Source organism: Heteronotia binoei, chromosome 13 (assembly GCF_032191835.1).
Source record: "Heteronotia binoei isolate CCM8104 ecotype False Entrance Well chromosome 13, APGP_CSIRO_Hbin_v1, whole genome shotgun sequence".
NCBI lineage: Eukaryota > Metazoa > Chordata > Lepidosauria > Squamata > Gekkonidae > Heteronotia > Heteronotia binoei.
In genome coordinates this window covers 36491697-36515312 of record NC_083235.1, presented here as the reverse complement: position 1 = coordinate 36515312, position 23616 = coordinate 36491697, and the positions used below count along the sequence as shown (strand labels likewise).

Here is a 23616-nt window from a genome sequence, read left to right as displayed (position 1 = left end):
AAATGGGAAGCATAAGAGTAGCAAACTGAAAGCCAGTTTGGTGTAGTGGTTAAGTATGCGGACTCTTATCTGGGAGACTTGGGTTTGATTCCCCATGAAAAGGCAGCTGCTGTGAGAGCCCTCTCAGCCCCACCCACCTCACAGGGTGTCTGTTGTGGGGAAAGAAGATAAAGGAGATTGTAAGCCGCTCTGAGACTGATTCAGAGAGAAGGGCGGGGTATAAATCTGCAGCCGCCTTCTTCACCTCCTCACACACACATACTCTCCCCCCAGCAGGAACTGAATATATTGAAGCAGTGGCAGCTCTTCCCCACCCCACCCCAATTTACTGACTGAGCTTTGACTCACAGAAGCTTATACCATGGGAAGTTTTCCTTGATGTTATGATCTTGTCTGATTTTAGAAGCAAAAATTTCCATTGCAGTAATAACAATGGTGTGGGGCACAGTTGTTATGTCCTCTTCTCTATCTGAAATCCATTAGTCAACATTCCATTTATTAAAATTTTTACATTTTGTTTTGTGTAGATATCTTAAATCCAATTTTGAAATCTCAATCCACAGTTCATATGATGTAATACTTTTAGCATAAATGTCCAAGATAGATTACTATCAAAGGTGTTTTCAGCATATAAAAACAAAAACCATTTTCTTTTATCTTGTCCAAGTTCCGTTGCATTATAAAGCATATATTTTCTTTCATATATCTTCACCTCTTAAGATTCAAGATACAGAAATACAAATATTTCTTCTGAAAAAGAGGAGAGACTTTGACTTTCTAAGACAGACTCTACAGAAGAAAGAAATAAAGCAGCATTGTAGAATACTATTTACATTGGAGGTGTTTCTACCGAAAGGCAGAAAAACCATAACTACAGTAGAACAAGCAAAACAACTCGCGGAAGGACCACGTGAAGAAGGAAAACTCGACCAAGCAGCAGCGCTAGCTTAGAAAATGGACAATCTGAAAGGTTATATCAATTAATATTAATGGCCTAAATTCCCCTTCTAAATTATCTAATTTTTTTAATTTACTAAAAAACCCAAAAGGCTGATATAATGATATAATGTTTACAAGAGACTCACATAAAGAAACATCATGAACAAGTTCATAGGAATAAAAAGTTGGGAAAAGTTTATGCTGCCTCTGCAACTGAAAGGGACTGCAATCTATATAACAAATAATAGAATTAACGTTAAGGAATATTTGAAAGATGCAGATGGGAGATACTTATTTTTGAAAATTCGACCTCCAGATGGCAAGATTAAGTATGCGCCCAAATAACGCCAAAGAAAATTTTATAATTTTTTTAGAAGCTTCTGGACTTCCAAGAAGGGGAAATAGTAATTCTTGGTGATATGAATGCAGTTCTGGAACCTAAAAAAAGATAGATTAAAAAGACTAAGGGGGGCAGACTGACTAAGAATGTCATTTGGTATATGGGACTGTTACATTTGGTTGATGCTTGGAGAGTCATTAATCCCAAATCCAGAAGCTATACTTTCTAGTCTGACAGACATAAAACTTATTCAAGAACTGAAATGTGCCGGATATCTAAAACTTTAACCATGAATTATAAAAATGTGGAACTTCAACCTAAAATATTCACAGATCATAATCCATTATGGATAACATCATGGCAAGGAGGAAAAACAGGATTAAGAAGATGGAGACTACATCAATACCTTTTATGTCAAAAGGATATACCGTAATTGAGAAATGTAAAAAAGACTTAGCTGAGTTTATAAAATTAAACACTTCAGAAAAAATATCAATTACATCAATTTGGGAGGCAAGTAAAGCCTATATGAGAGGTAACTTGATTGTGATTGCCTCCAAGAAAAAGTGGAAAGAACTACTAAAATAATATAAATTAAAATACTGGAAGATCAACACAAAAAGAACTTTAAATAAAACAGTCCTAAAAGAAATCAAACAATTGAAAAATCAGCTAAACCTGATAGAATCAGAAGAAATCCAGAAAAAAATTAAAGTTTGCAGAACAAATATTTTGAACAAATTTTTAGCTTATTCTTTAGCTTATTAAGAAAAAAAGATCAATAACTGGCATTAAAAAATTAAATCTCTTACCAAGAAAAAGATACCTATGAACAATTTATCTCCTTTTTCTCACAACTCTATAAGAAAGAAATTTAACTGAGTCTGGACTAGACGAATATATTAAGGATGCATCCATACCTAAATTTGCTAAAGAAGATAATGACATTCTGAATCAAAATATTATAATGCAAGAGATCTCCGATGCAATAAAGAGATTGAAAAATGACAAAACACCAGGCTCGGATGGACTAGCCCATATGAACTATCAACAATGTATTGCTTGGAGGTTGAATATATTGCTGCTACAAAAAGTGATGAATCAAATTAGTGAAGAGGATATTATACCACATTTGGCAAGAGGCGCATATAACTTTGATTCATAAAGAAGGAAATGATCCAATGCTGCTACAATCGTACAGACCAATATCATTATTAAATGGGGATTATAAACTCTTTGCTTCAATAATGGCAGAGCGACTTAAGAAATGTGAATCAAAAATTAATTCATTCAGACCAAACAAGTTTTATTCCCAAGAGCTATACCCTGGAAAATTTTGTTGGTCTTTTAAGATGCTACTGGATTCAAATTTCATTCTGGTACTAGTTTCAGTTAGGTAGCTGTGTTGAACTATCTTCAAAAGCAGAAATTTCATGTATCGTATACATTATCTTGAAAGTTCCTACAAGTTTCTAAAGCTGTTTGTTATTTGATTCTCAGGGGGCAGGGCTGCTGTTCAAAGGAAGTAAAAGCCTCTGTGGAAAATGCCTAAAATTGCTCTTTACATTCTGGGTCCAATCACTGGACAAATGTAGGTTATATGGTTTGTCAGTTTTCAGTCATAAAATGGAAAGAGGAGGCTTCACCCATCCCCAACAGTTTTTTTGGGGGGTGGGGGGGAGTTGCATTGCTTAGGATCAAACTGGTGCTGATTTTTGATGTTGTGCCAAGGCTAGAAACAGTCTGTACATACATTTGGTACAGCCCTCTAGTTTACATTTGTAACAGAACTGGTAAGTAAATTTCAGGTGCAGACAGCAAATCATATTTTTATTATATTATGGCTATGCCTGTATGTTGCACTGGCCTGCACATGGGTAAGAGAAGTAGAACAAAACTATTTCCATGAATAAAGAGATGTCTACAGTTTCATTACCGGTCACCTGAATATGAGCCAGCCTGCATTAAACAGTGCTGCTAGATGAGCTACAGTAGTACAGAATATTTATAGTACAGGTTGACTTGTGTTGTGACAGCCAGAGGAATAGTGCTTGCAGTCTGGCCATTAATACTGCACTGTACCATCTTCAGATTATTCACAGTGGCTAAGAAGGCAAGAATTACTTGCTGATTGGTGCACACCACACTGCTTTCAGAACTCCTAGCAATTTCTTTAGCCATCCCACAGAACTTTAATCTCACATCCAACCCCCTTTCTTGAAAACAGTTCACACCTAGCTGAACCAGCTCTGAAATTCAAACTTTCAAAAAATCCACTACCACTTAAGCATTGAAGTTGTTATGTGTCAAAGAAGGAGAATTTTTAAAAAGTGGAGACTAGATACATGTATACAGAAAAGAGGTACAGATGGAAACAGTATAAGAACCTGACCAACCCACCCCCCTTATTTTGAGCCTTGCACTATTACAGTGACCTTAAGTTTTCTCTCAGAGTTATAAATAGCACCTCATTTTGAAAACAGAATCCAAGTCCTGTGCTAGAGGCTAGATTTCATGTTTCGCTAGGATGAATGAAATCCTACTGAAAGTTGGTATCTTCCGTAGAACTGAAGGATCACTGGATCTTTTGTGAAGTTTAGGAGTGCACAAATCATATTCAAAGGTCTCTTTATTCCCAATCTTTCTCCTCTGAGTGAGGGAGAAAACCACAGTAACACAAGGTTGTTGAAGTAGGAATGTATAAAAACAATGGAAACGATTTAACAAAGAAGCTGACCCCAGTCTCCTATTACAAACAGCTAAAAGGAGTAGTCTTACATGGAAGGTCTGCAGATTTCAGGCCCTGCTAAGGGTTCATCTTTTTGTTCCACCAGAAGCAAAACCAAGTGATTGGCTCAATCTCCTTGCAAGGAAACAACCCAAAAGTTCTGCACTGCTCAATTCTCAGAGCAGCTAAAGAGCTCTCTGCCCCTCTTAATTGACAAGTGACTCTTCATAGCTCAATCTCAGGGTAATATGATTTCTGGTTTGTCACCAGATTACTGGAGCTGGGAGCCATTTCTCTTTCAGTTAAGTCTCAGCAGTACCAAGGTTCTGCCTGCTTCAGTACTTGTTGATACCGAAGATGCGAACGCCATGGAACTGGGGAAGCTTAGGCAGGAGAACACTCAGCAGGGAGGCAGTGTTGATTATGAAGTGCCCAGGGTCATATTTGGTATAAAAGCTGGTCAGGATGTAGCTAAAGGGAAAGAAACAATCTAGATTAGTTATGTTTTTCAACCTGTATCATAATAGATCTCCCCAAGAAGACTTCTCCAAATAAAGCTAAATCATAATTATTTAAATTATTTTAAGGGGGGGATACAGGCTTCCCTTTGGACACAAGAGCTTGTTTCCAACTTCTCTCATATGTTGCTTAATTTGGGCTGGGAAGAACCAACTGCATTTTAGTGTACTTTAATGAAAGAGTCAAGAGAAGGAAATAGCTGCTTGTACTTCATTTACTCCTACCACAAACATTCAGAAATAAAAAAAGAATGCAGCCACCTCCATACAATAACTGGAAGATGTGTGGTACCTACTTCCTACTTCAAGGAAACCACACATAAAATGGGGTCAAAAAGAAGACCATACTTCCTTAAAAGCACCACGTCCACATTTTGAGGAGGTCCCTTGCAATATAGCACTCATAATTCAAACCTTTGCAATAAATTATCTGTATTCATATTATCTGTCCATGGCACCATTCCCACTTGGATATCTAGCTGTGGCTACCCTGGCCCTGCACTTCTTTTTCAGTAACAGGGCAATTCAGCCTCTAGTCCAAGGGTATGAAAAAAGATCTTAGAAATAACAAAATGCCAACATAATTTTGTGCAACATAATTCTAATAATCAAATTTGGATTTTTAAGCAAATACATACATCTCCTCCTTGATCTAATCATACTGTTGGTTCAATCCTGACATAGATTACTACTTCCAAAAACAGTTTGATGGATTATCTTCTTTCTTTAAAGGGAACAACATACTTTCCATTGCATTCATGCACCCACATCTTGCTGTCTAGTAAACAATAGAGAGTACAGCTTTCTACGGGTTTCCTGAACTGTTGTGAGATGCAAGAAGCTGCTCTGCTGTATGCCTAGGCTCTTAGCAGACAAGGAACCTACTCTCCCCTCTGCACAACAGACCTCATCCTCAATTGCAGTAGCTCTCTATCTCATTACCGGGGAAGGGCTAACTGGCATATACACAGGATTATGAGCTAAGACCCTAGCTTAGGACAGAAAGTCAGGAAGGTTCGGGGACACAAGGCCTCACAAAGGAAGTCAAATGCCAGCTGCTCCAAAAACTGACTCATTAGCCTCAGATGAGTTGAATTAAGAGACAACAAGACAGAACAGAGTGATTCATGATACTCACAGAACTATTGGGGAGATGCTTAGGAACTTGCGAGAAGAGGTCCACTGTGTACCATAATCAATCTGCTCCCAGTGTGTGAGGAGGCGATCTTTGCCCTGGTCTGGTGTTTCAAATGGGGTCCCTTTCACTGTGTGCAGGAGCCAATACATTGCCTGAGAAAAAAAGGAAGCACTGAGGTAAAATGGCAATTTCTCTTCCCCTATTTTGTGACATAAAACAGTGTGCATCAAGGCACCAGAGATATCTCTTTATGTCTCAAATGAAACATAGTGGAAATCCTCAACAGATTCTACACTGCAACATCTATAACAGGAAGTCACATCAGTAGTCAAGTTTCCCTTCTTGAAAAAAAACAAAGCACCCTCTTAAGATTGGCACATCCAGATAATGCTTAAAGGTTTCTGGGCAAAAAAAATGCAGATTTAGGGAACTGAAGCGCATGACTTGAGGCAACAGTAACAGAACTTTGACCTACCAGGTTATGGATGACGTTGGTTAGGGTCCAGACCACAGGGACGCTAAAGAAGGGGATGCTGAGAAGGATGATGTGAAGAGTGACCACAGAGATGCTGTAAGCCAGCCAAATACCTCGGCTGTTCATAACTCGTGTGTTAGGATTCACCTCACTGTGGGCTACCCCAACATTCATGCTGAAGAGAAATAAACAATGTTGGTTGCACAAAGATACCACCAAGAAACTAACCACCTACTCATCTGAAAACATCAATGAGATCTAAGCTCTTTGGCAGTCATTATATCTTTCCTTTGACCAACCAGAATGCTCTTTGCAGACCTGGTATGGATCAGTCTGTGAATTTGGCATCTAAGTCTTAATGCAGAACCCAAATCAATTTCACGATCTGTAAACATTAGAAAACTGACCGCAAGTAATATGTTTGCTTGAGATCACAGAACCGGTGGCAGAAATGGAGATGAAACTCAAGAGGAGCTATAACGTCCAGACCAGGGGTGTCAAACTAATTTGTAACGAGGACTTTGTGGGTCCAAGCCATGCCTGTCATAAAATGTAATGCCAGGTAGCTGAGATACAATCTTTATAAAGTATACAAATAAACATAATTAAAGATTTTTTTAGCTTAAAATACGAATATGTTTAAAAGTCATGATATTTTGTTTAAAATGGAAAGGTGGAGGAGTAGTAGGAATTGGCAATGCAATTTTCAAAATAAAACATCAAGAAAAAGCACAAGGATCATAGCAGAAACTAAAAATATAAAATGCTCTGAGTCTAAGAAAACATGAAATGGCTGGGCATTGCAAGCTCCACCACCACCCCGGGTCTACTCAGATTGACAATGGCTCTCCAGTGTAATATCCTTCTTTGGCTGTAGGTTCCCATGTTAGAGTACTCACTCACAGGTCCATTCAGCAGAGACAAGCTGGCTCAAAGCATCAACCCTTTATTTGCAAGGAGTTTCAACTAGCCATAAACAATGTTCCCTCTAAGCTGCAGAGTCTTGTGAGCAAAAAATCTACTTTGTGAGCTACTGGCATTAAAGTTGTGAGCTGCTGCATAAATTAGTGTGATCTGGGGTCATTCTCCCTGAGCTAAGACAAAACTGTGTGAGCTGGAGGCTAAACATCTGTGCACTAGCTCATGATAGCTCAGCTTAGAGGGAACACTGGCCATAAACACTGCAAAAGTTAAATTGCTTTAGCTCCACTCCAATGAAAGACTCTGCAACGCAGACAAAGTTGCAAGGAAAACACAGAATGGATTTTTCATTAAGGTCTCTGGGCTCAGATAGACCAGACTACCTGGGTGCAGTGACCTTAATGGAAAACCCATTCTGCATTTTCTTTGCAGCTTTGCAAGCCTATAAGAGCTTCCAGCTGAAGCATGCAAGGGGAAGGCAGGAGCTAGGAACATCCTTGGCAGCCTCAAAGCGGAAGGGCAGGAGGGGGAGGAGAAAATTGCTGTGGGCCTGATTGAAGTCCTGGGTAGGCTGGGTATGGTCTGCAGGACAGGAGTTGTTCCAGACCTTCATTTAGTGCATTTGTTTATATATCCTACCTTTTTCCTGGTACAGTACCCAATGTGTGTAATAATAATACATATAAAACAAAACTAACCACCTATTAAAAAATTAAGATAATTACACAGATAAGCCAGAGCTCATACCTTCAAGCTGCCCCATAAATTCTTTTTATTAGGCTGTTTTAATCTCACCAGAAGACTCCACATATAGGTGCCAGTCTCTCAACCCTTCCAGGAGACTATTCCACATCTGCCACACAAGCTAAGAGTGAGTTGCCTTCTCTGGTATTTCATCAATTTCTCATATATCATCAGGAATTCGGAGTCAGAGCTGTTGCTGGCTGAAAACCAAGGCCAGCAATTTCCTGAAGCCCTCTCGGACAGCGTTTCCCATTTGCAGGGTCGTGATCCGGTACCAGGACACGGAAGCCTCACTACCGGGTCACAAGAAAAGCCAAAGCTAGCCCCGCCCCCAGCAAAGCATGACCTCTGCTCTGCTTCCTTCCTTCCCGTCTCTCTGTTGTGCAGAAAAAAGCTAGCCTTGAAGACCGACACAGGCTGCAAAGCCTGAGCTGTTTGGTTTCCTTCCTTCCCCCATCTCTGTGTTATGCTGCCTCTCCTTCCTTCTCCCCCCCTCCAGGTGTTTAAGAGAAAAGCTGGAAACCACTGGCACTTTAGACCCATTAAGTGTTCCTCAAGGTATGAGTTGTCATGTGCCTTGCAGTATGCTCTTTTGGGGAGATTTCCCTGGGAGGCCAGTTTGGTGTAGTGGTTAAGTGTGCGGACTCTTATCTGGGAGAACCGTGTTTGATTCCCCACTCCTCCACTTGCACCTGCTGGAATGGCCTTGGGTCAGCCATAGCTCTGGCAGGGGTTGTCCTTGAAAGGGCAGCTGCTGTGAGAGCCCTCTCCAGCCCCACCCACCTCACAGGGTGTCTGTTGTGGGGGAGGAAGGTAAAGGAGATTGTGAGCCGCTCTGAGACTCTTCGGAGTGGAGGGCGGGATATAAATCCAATATCTTGATTTGGATATAAATCCAAAACTGGAGAGCCAGTTTGGTGTAGTGGTTAAGTGTGCGGACTCTTATCTGGGAGAACCGGGTTTGATTCCCCACTCCTCCACTTGCACGTGCTGGCATGGCCTTGGGTCAGCCATAGCTCTGGCAGAGGTTGTCCTTGAAAGGGCAGCTGATGTGAGAGCCCTCTCCAGCCCCGCCCACCTCACAGGGTGTCTGTTGTGGGGGAGGAAGGTAAAGGAGATTGTGAGCCGCTCTGAGACTCTCCGGAGTGGAGGGCGGGATATAAATCCAATATCTTCTTCTTCTTCTATCTTCTTCTTCTTGGGCGGCAAAGAACGGTGTGTTTTTCTCAGCTGGGAGGGGTGGGGAGTGGGCATTCCAGTAGCTATTTTTTTACCAAATGACCCCCGGGCAAAATTGTTGCTGACTGGGGTCATCTGATGGTGAGAAAGGCTTTTTTTCCCTTCCCCCTTCTTTCTTTCTTTCTTTCTTTCTTTCTTTCTTTCTTTCTTTCTTTCTTTCTTTCTTTCTTTCTTTCTTTCTTTCTTTCTCCGTAAGTGATGCTCCGTCTGTATTCTTGGTGCTGGAAGGGGGGGAAGCAACAGTGGGAGGGCTTCTAGTGCCCTGGTCCCACTGGTGGACATTCTGGTGCTTTGGGGGCATTGTATGAAAGAATTTTGGACTGGATAGTCCACTGGCCTGATCCAACATAGCTCCTCTTATGTTCTTTCTTTCCATGTCTTCTTTTCCTCTCCTTCCATTTCATTCTTTCCCTTTCTTTCTTTCCTTCCATTTTTGCTGGATGAAACTTTTCTGTTCATCATACTGTTGTTACAGAGATAGGAGCTCTGCCAATGAAAAGCTGGCACCCCCAGTTGTAGCCAGCTGGTCTTTCTATTAGATTATTGTGTGTGAGAGAGAGAGTGAGGGGCAGAAAGAGATTATTGGAGATTACTGCTGTATATCGCAACAGCACTGGAAGTGATGGTACTATGAACTTGGCACCATTTTACTGGTCCTGCTTTTAACAGCTGTCTGACACCAAAATTAAACTCCTCCTGTAGATATTAAAAAGGATGAAAGAAGTTCACTGGCTAAATATCTGCAAAACAGGTTGCTTTTAAAGGCACAGGAAACACAACCAATAAAAAGCTGCAGGCCCCTCATAAATATCCTATTTGAGATAACTACAGAAAAGCTTGTATGAACTTCATATAACTGGAGATTAATTCATTAATTGCATACTCTGCTACCTTTCACAGCAATTTCCCAGTGTTTCAGCCAAAGAAAAGTATGAAAAATAGCTGTCGAAAGGTTTTCTTGAAACCAAGCAAGCTTGGTTATAGCTTGAGTCAGGGTTCCAGTAGTAACAGCTGAAGGAAGGGTCTACTAAATGTGTCAGCATATTTGGAGGTAGAGCAGCTGCCAGGGCCCAGTGCGGGTGATACACAGTGCTGTCATTCCTGATGACAATGGCAACAGCACTCCCAACTGCATACACTGCCCAGTGCTGTTGAGGAAGGGGTGTGTAGGTGGTGCAGGCAACTGAACATGGGCATTAGGAGTGCTTGTAAGCTGGAGAAGAACACACAAACAGATAGGTGCATGCAGGTGTGGGAGTGGAAAGAGAGGACTACCCACTTTCCACCCCTATTTTGGCCCAGCATGAGTTTCAGAGAGATTTGTCTGAAAATGAAGTTACTTCAGAAGAAGAGGCAGGTTTGGCGGAGTGCCCTGGAAGTGACATCACAGGAAAAGGTGGAGTTTTGGTTCAGTGTGCCCCAGAAGTGACACCACAGGAAATGACATAATTCTTGTCTTTCGGCTCCACCTCCAAATTTTAGTGGGCCACCAAGGAGAAGTGTAAAAATAACCCGGCCACAGGAAAGAAAAGTTTGGGAAACCCTGCCCTCTGGGAAAAAAAGTGCTAGATGCAATTGCAAAGAGGTGGTGATAACTAGGTTTGATTCCCCACTCCTCCACTTGCAGCTGCTGTAAGAGCTCTCAGTCCCACCCACCTCACAGGGTGTTGTGGGGGAAGAAGATAAAGGAGACTGTAAACCGTTCTGTGACTTTGATTCAGAGACAGATAAATCTACGGTCTTCTCTGTATGTGCGCGGGACGGGGGAAGATACTGAACTAGACAGACTTTGGTTAGTTTACCTACCTACTTTCCCTTCAAACCTACCAGATTTCTCTCTCCCCAGGGCAAATGTGTACATTCCTGCCAGCTTTACATTATTCTCCTGCGTTTCTTCCAAAGGAGCTTACAACAGTTCTCCTCACCTCCATTTTACCGTCCCTATATGGCCCCTATATGGTCCCTATATGGCCGAGGACCAGCCTACCTGAGAGACCGTCTCTCCCCGTATGAACCCCAGAGAGCACTGAGGTCAGTAGGAAAGAACAGACTGACTACCCCTGGGCCAAGACAAATTAAACTACAGAATACTCGCTCTCGGGCCTTTTCGGCCGCAGCCCCACATCTCTGGAACCAACTCCCAGAGGAGGTGCGGGCCCTGCGGAACCTTGATCAGTTCCGCAGGACCTGCAAGACCACCCTTTTTAAATTAGCTTATGAATAACTGAAAATCCGCCATCAGCATCAACTAGAAGAGTGTCAAGGATAGCGTCATAAAATGTTTTAGTTAATTGTTTTAATTCAGGCTTTTAAGGTTAGTTTAATGTTAATTTAATGTTTCTAGTGTAACTGTTTTATTGTTGGTGCACCATTGGTCACCGTATTGTTAGCCGCCCTGAGCCTGCTTCGGCGGGGGAGGGCGGGGTACAAATAAAATTTATTATTATTATTATTATTAACAACAACCCAGTAAAAGCAGATTAGGTTTAACAACTTGATAACAAGACCAAAGTCATCCAATGAAATTCTAGCCTAGAACGCCGACCCCCATTGCTGTTTGTGGGGCACCCACCTGGCGGCTTCCGTAACGGCTGCTCCTATAACAGAAACGAAGGCGGGCGGAGCCCCATACACACGTCTTCCGCACGCAGTTCCACCGCAGCCCGTTTCCAGGAAATGACTTCACGTCCTCTTCTCGTCATCCGACCAATAGGCGAGCGGGCCAGTCTCCTCACTTCTTCCCTATTGGCCAACTTCGTTCTCCGGGCTCGGTCGCGTTCCGGGTTCCCGGTAAAAGGAGCCAATGAACAAAGGAGATATTGGTAGGTGTAAAGTTCAAGCGAAAGGACAGCCGCGATTGGAGGAAAAATACATTCACGGTTGGCGGCTGGCGCGGGAGGTGGAGTTGTTACGAGACGCGACGATAAGATGGCGGCAGAGGCAGTAGAGCTCCATAAGCTGAAGGTATTGAGGGAAGTAGCGGCTGTTCGGTGGGGGGAGGGAAGTATTTTCCCCCCTGTTTATTCTGAGGGCTTGGCCGGCCTTTCTTCATTCCAACCCGTTTTTCAGACTTTGCGACGGCGCTTCGTTTTCAGTCTTAATTAACAATCCGCTCAGCTCTCCCTATGTGGGGCTTGCCTTGCCCTCGCCCTCTTCCTGCTTTTCCTGAGGGGAGGGGAATGGAAAGGGGGGGGGGCGGAGGTACACGACGGCTGATCTCATATTGCCCTTTTCCGGAAGGAGCGTTTTCCGCTCTGTTTCGTATGTTTAATAGCCGATACAGTTACTTGGAAGTGGGTAGGACCCATTGAGCTCTGGATTGAGAAATTCTTGTAGGTCTGGGGAGGGCAGTCGAACATAATACCGTAGAGTCCACCTTCCAAAACAGCCATTTTCTCCCCGAGAACTGATATCTATAGTCCGGATATGATTTGTAGTTCCTGAGATCTCCCGTCCCCATCTGGATGTTGGCAGGCTCAGTGGAGCCCTTTCCACGGTAAGTAGGCTGGTTGGGTTAAAGTGGCTTACCCTTTCATGCTGTATTTACTTATAGCACGCTGATCTCCTACTAACCACAAACTATATGGAAAGAATTGCTCATATGAATGTGAGTAGTAGTAAAGTCCAACAGGCTTTAGTTAGAACCTTGGGTGTAAGTGACAGAGGCCAGTCACCATTTTCTCTCCAGCTGTGTAATCTTTTGGAAGCTGGACTGTGGAAGGATCATGTTATAAGCTGTTACTGAACCATTTATGCTCCCAGGAAGGTATGAATAGTGCCTTTTTCTCACTTCTTAAAGTCTGAAAATGGGACTCATTCATTAAATGTTAAAGGTGCAATTGGGTGTATGCTTATCTCTGAATAACACCCTCTTTGAAGGCAGTAAAGCTTATTTCCAAGTAAATATACATAAGCTTTGGCTGCACAAATGGGTATGTTTCCTTATTTACTTATTTCTGAACTTTCTCTCGCCGTTGTGAATTTCAATTGAACCTAGGGGACGTCTTTCAGGCTAAAGTTTTCTTCCATCAGGTGCTTGAATCAAGCTGCAGATCAAAGCATTGACAAGGTCATACTTTGACTGTTTGCAAAATAATATCTCTCCCCCCCCATTTTAGATAATTTTCATGCCAAGTTGTTTTCCAAAGACAAATTTCTATACATCTTATGTTATGTGGGTATCAGAAGAAGGCACAGGTACTGTAACCCTAGCATGTTTCTCCATCAATTCGTTCAAACTCCTTGCTTCCCGCTTTACACTAGGGGGTACAATCTTGCTAGTTAAAGGGTGCCCAAACTTGCTTAACATAAGAGCCACATAGAATACAGCCAGAGGTTTGAGACCCGCAAGGAAGGAGGGCAGGCAGGCAAATAGATGGGGAAGGCAGAGGTGGAAAGAAAGCAACTTTAACTTTAAATGCATTCTCCAAGCTGCCAGCTGGCTTGACTTGGAGAAGTGATGCCTTCTCCAAGCTGACCAACAAGGCATTGGGGACTTCAAGAGCCACAGTTTGGCCACCCCTGTGCTAGTGGATTGAAAAAGACTGTAGAGCAGGGGTGTAGAGCCTTGTACAGATGACAGAAGGCAGCCATATTTATAGATTTTTCTAGACATACCCCATAACAGGGGTGGCCAAACTTTGGCTTGGGAGCCACATGTGACTCTTTCACATGAAGTGTGGCTCTTGAAGCACCCATGGCCCCATCAGCTGGCTTGAAGAATGCATTTAAAGTTAAAATTGATTTCTTTCTACCTCTACCTCTCTCTCACTCCTTTGCTAGGAGGGCCAGATCTGACATAAACGGGACTTTGTGGGGCTGAGCCATGTGTGTCCTAAAATGTAAATGCCAGATGGCAGAGATATAGACTTTACAGAGGACACAGGCCACCACAATTAAAGATATCATTTTTAACTTAAAATACAAACGCACAATACTCTTGCAATATTTTGTGTAAAAAAGAAGGGGGGATCATAGGATTTTGCAATGCAGTTTTAAAAATAAAACATCAAGAAAAAGCATAAAGATCACAGCAGAAACTTAAAAAAAATAAAATGCTCTCAGCCTGGGAAAATGTGAAATGGCAAGGCATTGCAAGCTTCCCGCCCCCCCCCCCCCCGGTCTACTCAGATTATCAATGGCTCTCCAGTCCCTTTGGCTGTGGGTTCCCAAGTTAGAGTACTCACTAGGCACTAGTTTTTACTCCACTGAGAAGAGACAAAGCTGACTCAAGGCATCAACACTTGGTTTACAACAACACAACTGCTATGGCTTCAGCTGGCCATAGGATGGCTGGGAAGTTCCTCGCCATTGAAACACATAAAGTTGCAAGAAAAACATGGAGAGGATTTTCTGTTCACATTTGCTCTGCCTGGAAGCCTGAAAAGAAAACCCATTCCACATTTTCTTTGCAGCTTTGCTTTCACTTTGGCCTATGCAAAGAGAAGGCAGAAGGAGCTGGGAATATCATTAGCAGCCTTGGAGCTTCACAGGGTGAGGACAGGAATGGGAAGGAGGGAGAAGAGAGCCCCACGGGCCTGATTGAAGCCCTGGGCTGGCCATTTTGGCCCACAGGCCACACATTTGATACCCGTGTTGTAGAGGAATAGTTGGTGATGTAGGAGCTGTATTCTGTGTTGTTTCTGAGCATTTACACATTTAATGACTGTTTTGCAGTGTTGTATATATGTCTGGGAACCCTGATTGGATGCTCCAATTGGGCATATTAATGGGGGGTGGGGTCACATCTTCTGAAAAAAAAATTCTCTGTGTATTGTGGAAAAAGTTTGTATACTTGCCACAGAAGAAAAAAACATCTAAATGCCCTGCAGCAGTAAATGCCAATACAGATGTAAAATGGCTAAGGTAAGGACCCATAAGCGGGCCACTTAACCATGCACAATGTCTTCTGCATCTCCATCCATTCCTCCTTTAGCTCATCTTTGTTGTAGCACATCTTTGCTAGCATCAAAATCTAGTTTAATCAAAACCTAGTTTAAGGGGAACCAAAGGCTGGTACAAATAATAATAGGGGAAATTGTGTAAGTGAATTCATAATCTTTGCTTCTGCAGAGCTCCAAAGAAAACAAAAAATAGCTGCCTTCCTAAGAAAGTGCCATTTTATGCTTATGGGCACTGAAAGTATTATTTTTTACAAAGTTAATTGCCATGTTTTTCTGGCCCTGCTCAAATACCTTCATCAGTGCCATGTCGTGGAATTTAGCAGATGAATCTTTCTTGGCATAGAAAAGAAATTAAAGAAAAACTTCACCTGTTAAACTAAGCTTACACCTTCAGGCTCCTTTTAAAGGCACAGAAATGCATATAGAAAAAACCATGCAAACCCTATAATTATTCATGTGTAATGGCAAACAATGGAATGCGTGAATGAGCTTGCAAGAAGCCTTGGATGTGTTGAGACTTGAACAAGCCAGTATGTATATTGCATAATTTCTTTTATTATAACAGTTGCTATTATTTAAATCAGGGGTGTCGAACATGCAGCATGGCGGCCGAATCAGGCCCCTGGAGGGCTCCTGAGCAACTTGTTGTCATGTGCTTCCTTCTGCATCACAGCTTGCTTTGCCAGGCTTGCCCAATCGCCCAGGAGCTACAGAGCATTGGCTGAAGCTCCTCCCTTGGGATGGAGGGATAGCTTGTTTTGCCAGGCTCTCTCATTTGCACGGAAAAAGCAAGTGGTAACACAGTAGAGAACAGCAGGAGAAACAAAAAAAACTGTGCAAGAAATAAATATATCCCAAAAATTTATAGACTGTTAATTTCTCAAACTCTGAGATACCAGATAACACAGTAAAAACCTTTCATGAGGGAAAATTCCACTGCAGAGAAAAGACGGTCCTTTTGCATATAAAGTCCACTTTCACAAAGAGTCTTTGCACTTTTCCAAGAACTCTGTGGAATCCAACACTCGTGTCAGATGATGTGGCTCCAAAGGAAAAAAGAACTTCTGAAGTAGAAATATTCCTACATGTCAGTCAACTTGAGACCACATTTCACATTAAAATGCTTTTTGAATAGCCTTACTGTTCCATAACATTCACAACTTAACATCATTCAAAAAATCTTATTGCATTAAGCACATTAAGCAGAAAGTGCAAGTTCATTCCCTTCTCTGTCCCCATTGGAGCCTTTTGACCCACATGGCTATTAGACCTCATGAGTCCCATGACCTCAGAATAAACTTTTTCAGGATCAGAATTAGGTTGGGTTTTGGGGGCGGGGCACACAGGAAAGATGTGTGTCCATCAGCATCTTCTGTGAGGGATCATGAGACCCCATCCATAATTCTAGTTTGATGAGAAAACTTGTTTTTCCATTTGAGTTTTTAACAGTAAACAAAGTTTTGCTGCAAAAATGGAAATAATTAGCTGGTAAGGCCAAGGATGTTCTAGACTCGTTGGCTTAATTATAAGGCACAGTCATAGCATTTGAATCATAAGCCACCAAAAGCACAGAACTGGGATCCTGATTCCATGGAGTTGTGTCTACAAAGAGGCCTGCCAGGATCTGATGCTTCAGGTTTTTGTATTCAGGAAGAAAGTTTTTTATTCCAACAGGCACTTTGTGGTTTAGGATTATTTTAAAATTATGATAGTGTTAATACAGCAACAGTTCGTATTTTTTCAGTTGCATAAAAATGTATGCTAACTTGGGATAGAAAATGGTTCTTTGAGACAATACCATTACATATTATTGGGAGGGCATTGAAAATAGAATAGCAGTGCCAGAAAAAGTGCAAGTTCCATCATGCTTTATATGATTGACTTTCTTCCCCAACAATATTAACTGTTTATACAGAACTTGTACCTTCTGCCTCGCATTCTTACAGAACATTTATGTCTTAATTTTTACCATAGGACTGCATAAGGTTTCTGTATCCAAAGCCCAGAAAAATAAAAAGTCATCTCCACAGTGGTTTCCTTGGAATTCCTCATTTCACCTTCCAGATCTGTAACAGATTACATGTATGTCACTAAAACAAAGTCTCTTCTACTTCACAGCTTGCTGAACTGAAGCAAGAATGTTTAGCCCGAGGCCTAGAGGCAAAAGGAAACAAACAGGATCTCATCAACAGACTTCAGACCTATCTTGAACAACATGGTAGGTTTCTTCTTTAGGTTCTTGCAGCACTCCACCAGAGTCCTGCTGAAACAGCCTTCAATTTTAAAGTGTGTTTCTGTGCGTAAATAGTTATGAAATATTCCTCTTACTCTTTCCATTCAGGAGCTGCAGTAATTGGACCCATAAAGTAATTATTTTATAAATCTCCAACATGATTAAATAGAAATCTTGTGGATGTTGACTTTGTGACAAGAAAATGAGATTTTGTTTTTGCTCCATATGTGAATTTATTTAAGCTTCCTGCCCCCCACTTAATTTTCTGTTTCTCATCTTTTAGAACAAAGATACTTTGATCAGTGTTGCAGTTTTAAACAGCCTAACATGAAAGTAAGTCCAGCTGAATCAGGCGGAATTTACTTTCAAGTAACTATTTGATTGGACTACAGATTTGTTAGAAGTTTGAGTTGGCCCCTGGATAGCATATGAGATACTTGACTGGGTTCTGGTGCGTACATAAAGTAATAAATATGTACTTTTTCTGTATGCTTTTTCATAAAGCTGTATTCTTTCAACTTGATCCTGTGGTCAGTGCAAGGTAGCTGTGTTGCACTGGATCTAGGCTTGTGCAGGTGAGATAGGATGCAGTGCAGAGTCATCAACAATGCCTGTTTAACAAAGTAGAAAGAAGCATAGCAATAATGCCCACAGTTCTTGCAATATTAGCAGAAGTGTAGCACCCCTAGTAATCACCACCTGAGGCTTGACAACACTCCTGGCCTCCTCACTGCCTGCTTTCCCTACCCTCATCTTCTCTGAGAGGGTATAACTGCACAGGCAGTAATGTCACAGCTGTGTTACTAGGAACATCCACTCTGTTCCACCACCATCACTGTCTCTTTATACCCTTGGTTAGAGTTATAAGGATGCAAAACACCAGCTTGCCTTGGTTTATGCCAGGATCATGGCCCACAGTATTGCCCTAAATCTGAGAAAGGCTGTTTGAAATCCTCCAACCCAAATGTATATCTAGAGGTTATACAAGACAGAGCTAACATGGAGAAATACCCATACAGTTAAAAACAGTATTCTGTTTCTTGGGATACAAAGAGAATGGGACATGTTCACTTGACTTAGAAAGAAAAACAGCTACTGACCTGAGGCTGTATAACAGTGGTAAATAGTATTACCTTAGCAGCAGGTGGGGGAGTCAAAGAATTACAGATAAGATGTATCCACTGTAGCCCCTGCTTACATCACAGCTGTTGTGTGCTGTATCATATCGAATCATACATTTGATATCCAGTAAGCAACCATTTTCAAGAGCCAAAGAAGAAAACTAGATAGGCAACATCCTAGCTTTCACTCACTGGCTGCTCCCTATTCTCTTAGCCATAGAAGCGCATCTTAATTAGCGCATCTTAATTCATAGAATCCCTTCCCACCCACCCCTTTCATGTTACCTCTAGTCGTTTTGGATGAGTGAAGATCTATATAGGACGTTTTGTGGTAAAGAGTATGAACTGTAAGCCCAAGATTCAGTGCCCAGGGTCTCTGGTAACTGAGGCAAGGTCAAGAAATACAGTGGGATGGGGTGGATGTGGTCAGTCAGAGTAGCTAACAATTGGCATGGGGTGGCTAATTCCATAGAGCACTCTGGGTCAGTCTAGCAATCTTGAGCCTCTTCTTTCTCCCCAATTCATTCTTACCATTCATTTCTCTGCTTCTTGTCATAGCTGCATGTCCTCTTGTATCCTCACAGTCATGGCCATAAAGCATAGACAAAACTGTGCTTTCCTTTTTCCTTACAATTGCTCAGTAAGGGCTTAATTGTGAGTTTGGAAATAATGCCCACCAGGGCTGCCTGTTGCACAAGGTTCATACCATTGATCTTTGATTTGAGTAAACCATTGCTGTTATTTGCAGGGGGTGGGTGGGAATTACTAGGCACATCCATCCATCCTCTGTTACTTTACTGTGGAGAGGGGTCTGTCCTTGCAACTGTGAGATTATTTGTTTCCAAAAGAGATGGAGTTTGTATGAAAAAGCAGATTAGGCTGGGGTTGATGCTGAATTTGTAGGACTATGTTCTTAGCTGTGAAATGTTTTTTGTTTATGTTAAAGCTCCCTTTCTGGTTCTGTGAATGTAACAGGAGGAAATTCTGACCCTGTGTTTGGGGCAAAGAGCTGGATTTTTTCTTCCTTCATTTCTACAGTTCATGACCCATCTCCTGAATTCCAGAGCTGGGATTGTCAGTTAGTTGGGCATGATCCTGCAGTTGTGTTCACCTTGTCTGTTGGTCTGACAATGAATAGGCTGTTCACTGTGTGAACTGATCCTTTTTTAGATACTTATGATTTTACAGAGCAGTTTTCTGCTAGGCTGGGTCCAGGACTGGTCTTATAACATACTGTAACTTTCTGCAAAGCTATTTTTATGCTGAACTGAGGTGAAAGTCTAGTGGAACCTTAAAGGCTAACAACATTTATTGCAGCATGAACATTTGTGAATCAGAGCTCACTTCTTCAGATGCAGTGGAATGAAAGAAAATTGTTTTCCTCATATGTATCCAGAAAGTTACAGAAGGGGAGAGGAGAAAAAGGAAGGCATTTCCAGGTGTTCCAGTCAATGCTGTGTAGGACTTCCTCCTGCCTGCAACCCCAGTGGGACTTATGCTGGTGTAGCACCACTTCCAGGCCTCCTGCAACAGCACGTGGGACAAACATCATGTTTTTTCGCTAAGCTGCAAAGAGAATAGGAGTCCTTGAAGCGACAACAATGTGTGTAGTTCTTGAGATACTCCCAGTATTAGGCAGGTTAGAAAAATCCACAGGACACTAGTCTAAATGACAGAACTGTGCATCCAAAAACCCAGAGTTAGGTGCCACTGGATAATTTACCATGGTATTCTTTCTGATAAACTTGCAACATACTAAACATGTTTCTACAGGTACAAATTGATTTTTAGAAATTTCTTTGGGTTTTTTAAAAAGGATTGTTGACAGCAAGGTACTTTGATATTTTTTACTTTAAATAGTATTAGAAGTATGTGTATATAATTCTGGTACAGCTTGCTGTGATGCCTTACAGCGAAGTGGGGTAGAAAAAGTACACATATGTAAATATAGTCTATAGTTGTTATGGCTGTTCTGCTATCTTCTATAATAATTCTTCTGTTGTGGAGGCAAATCTGACCATCCTAATTGGTTGGGGCTTGGTGGGACTGTAGGATTTGGCCTGTCAAACTATCAGTCAAGAGAACCTGCATGCCATTGGTTGAGTCTGCTCCTCTCTCCTGCCCAAGTGGCTGTTGCTAACCAGCAAAGCTGATTCTGTCAGTAAAAGGCAACCAACCTTGGTTCTGACATTTACTAGGAGAACACACTGTTGGCCCATCACACGTTGGTCACCATCTCTGGCCTCCCATTGAGTGACTCCTCTGCCCCCACCTACTGCAGGCCCAGGAATGTTGAACAAACTGCCAAACGCAGTCTTACTTCAGAGACAGCCACATCTCCAACTCTTCTCTGTATCCTCTCTGTCAGCCAGTCTCAGAAAGGACTGCAGAACTATTTCAGCCTCATGAAAGGATTCCCAGCACATGCAGCCTCCAAAAACCACAAAAATAGCCAGGGAGGCTAGGCCCCTCTGGGAGTATTTCCTTAAAGCCCATGGCTGTCCCCTGGGAAGTGCTAGCCAGAGGCCATTGCTAGCCAACCCAGGCTCTTTTCTCAGGAAAGGGAGAGGCCTTAAGGGAATAGAATGCCATACAGTCCACCCTCCAGATCAGTTATTTTCTCCAGGATGGCGAGAGAGATCTGTTATCTGGAGTCCAGATGGCAGAGATCAACTCCCCTTGGGGTTGGGGTGCAGAGTGAATACCTTCACTTGGGTGCGTGGGAAGACAGCAAGAGGGGGGCACTCACCCAGAGGCCTTTAGTGATATCTTTCCAGGTTGGTGAGAAATCCCTGGAGTTTCTGTGATAGAGTATGAGGAGGGCATATGAGTTGGGGCTTCAGAGTGGGGTCTGCCAGACTCAGGATCTTGCTGTGGAGGCTGACTGGGTGATTTTGGACCCGTCACAGACCTCCAGCATAACCTACCTCACATGGTTGTTGTTCACGTCAAAAGGGGGAGAGTAGAATGATGTAAGCTGCTTTAGTTTCCCTGTCCTTTTCCTATGTAGAGGCTGCAGGGAGGGGGAAGGCGATGGAAGGCTGAAGTCAGATAAAGGGAAGGAGATAGGGTTGCCAACTCCAGGTTAGGAGGTTTCTGGAAATTTAAGAGGTGGGGTTTGAGGAGGGATGGGACCTCAGACAGTTACAATGCCATTTCCTCTTGGGGGATTACTGTTGCCAATCTCCAGGTAAGGGCTGGAGATCACTCAAAATTACAACTGCTCTCCAGATGGCAGAGATCAGCTCCCCTTAATAGGTGGGAAGTCACTCGCCCAGACCCTCCTTCTAGAGCCCGTTGTATTTTTTTCACAACAGGCCTTACTCCTAGTAGATGTATAATGTTGAATGAGCTAAATGTGGGATATGAAGTATGCACAAATTATAGTGCTTATACATAGTACAGGCTTGCACATAGTGTGTTTACCTTCTTCTGCTTAACATTATTTAAATAGTTTGGTGTAGTGGTTATAAGAGTGTGGACTCTAATTTGGGAGCACCAGGTTTGATTCCCCACTCCTCCACATGCAGCTGCTGATGTAACCTTGGATCAGCCATAATTCTTTCAGAACTGTTCCTCTTAAGAGCAGTTGTTGGAGAGTTCTCTCAGTCCCATCTTACCTCACAGGGTGTCTGTTGTGGGGGGGGGGAAGGGAAAGGAGATTGTGAGCTGCTCTTGAGACTCTGAGTGAAGCGCAGGATGTAAATGCAGTGTCATTTAATTATATTAGAAAATTTTCTTGTGCAAGTTTTCCTGGAAAATCCATATCACTGGTGTCCTGACTTTGAGATGGTTTGAGATATTCTGAAATAACAAAATTCAGGAAGGTGATTTTTTCTGTTTGGAGAATAGCAGTGTCTAAGGACTAGAGTCTCAATGCACACAGTATATGAAATGTATTTTTGTTAGTGACCTTTTGAATTTTTCCCCTAACTTCTAGCTGAGGACGAAGCAAATGAAGAAGATGTCTTGGGTGAAGAAACCGAGGTAGGTTATACATTGGGGCAATGTAATTGTTAATTATATAGTTTATATAATTTCTTAACATTCTGTAATGATCTAATAACTGGCACTTTGGTAACAAGCTTCATGGTGACTAGTAACATCATGCTAAGATCCACAGATCTTATTGGAGTCCCCAGTGTGTCTGAACTACTCAGTATTTGGTATAATTCATTAAAAAAATTTCTGGTAATGCCTCTGTAATATGTGGTCAACCTGTCAAATCTGTAGTTAGGAATATTTTTAAACTGGTGTTAAATAATATTCATGACTAGGAAACCATAGTGATTATGTAATTTGATACGCGTAAATCATATTTTATTGGTTTTAGTAATTAGCCATGAATCTCCAATGAATCATGTATTTTTGATGTTTATAGATTCAGCAGTACCAAGTGATGATAGATTATTTTGCCAAGTCTCTAATGATGCAATGTGAATGCCTCTTGAATGTTGTTTTTTAACAGCATTAATTTTAACTCAAAAGTCATTTACACTCTTTTGTTAGACATTGCAAAATTAATTGTTCAAATAACCAGTATTTTTGGCTGGAACCCATAAAGAAAGGTTTTGTTTTTAGATGATGCTGTAAAAGATAACAAATGGGACTCTAAGAATTCTGGGTTGGTATTGCACTTTTTTCATGGGTGTTTTAAGGAGACTAACAATATAATTCTGTTCATTATTAACTCCAGTCTAAAACTCACTGAAATTTAAGCACCTTAGAATTAATTTCACATAATATTATGCTGTTGTATTTTAAGAATAATCAAGAAACTGATATCCTGTTTAGCATAAATGCTCACTCTTTTATTGAGGAGACTGTACAGTGAAATTATTCCGAGTATTTCTCATACTTGGCTTGGATTTGACCTTACAAAAATTAAATTCATCCTACAAATAGTTTAAAAATGCATCAGACCCAGAATTTTGTGAGTAGAATGGAACACATTTTTAAATCCAATTATTAATTTAAGGATTTTTTATTGAAATCTGGGCTGATGACTTGTTTTGTGGATAATTTAAAAGTGCAGTACAATTTTGCCTATTCTGGTTACTTCCCAAAAAATCAAATTATTCAGATAATCAGCAGTTTGCATCAACATGACTACCACTTCTCGTTGAAACAGAGTTTAATGTATTGGGATTACTGGACATTCTGTTGTGAATATGTTACTCGTTTGACTTCAGAAATCTTGATTGCCTGCATTAATCCCAGAAAGGGATGGGATGGGGGAGAAGCATGATGGTATATGACCCTTTTGCTCATGGTTGTGACTCACCTTGGGCTGCAACTCAAATATTCACACATCCTG

At 41.7% G+C, this 23616-nt stretch overlaps 2 protein-coding genes across 4 annotated transcripts in view; one reads left to right on the top strand and one right to left on the bottom strand.

Annotated features, from left to right (window-relative positions):
- Positions 1-3890: 3890 nt before the first annotated feature.
- On the bottom strand, positions 3891-11742 carry ORMDL2 (ORMDL sphingolipid biosynthesis regulator 2). Its single transcript, XM_060253150.1, has 4 exons — positions 11615-11742; positions 6139-6313; positions 5664-5815; positions 3891-4478 (listed from the first exon to the last, which is right to left on the bottom strand). Exons 2-4 carry the CDS (start codon positions 6310-6312, stop codon positions 4343-4345), a joined length of 462 nt encoding a protein of 153 aa, XP_060109133.1. The 5' UTR covers position 6313; positions 11615-11742; the 3' UTR covers positions 3891-4342.
- A 140-nt stretch (positions 11743-11882) lies between these two features.
- Positions 11883-23616, top strand: part of SARNP (SAP domain containing ribonucleoprotein) — an 86932-nt gene continuing 75198 nt past the window's right edge. For all 3 annotated transcript variants that reach the window (XM_060253149.1, XM_060253148.1, XM_060253147.1), the window contains exons 1-3: positions 11883-12006; positions 17064-17163; positions 22240-22286. In XM_060253149.1, the coding sequence (XP_060109132.1) occupies positions 11971-12006; positions 17064-17163; positions 22240-22286 (183 nt within the window). In that variant the 5' untranslated portion in view covers positions 11883-11970. The remainder of the gene's footprint in view (positions 12007-17063; positions 17164-22239; positions 22287-23616) is intronic.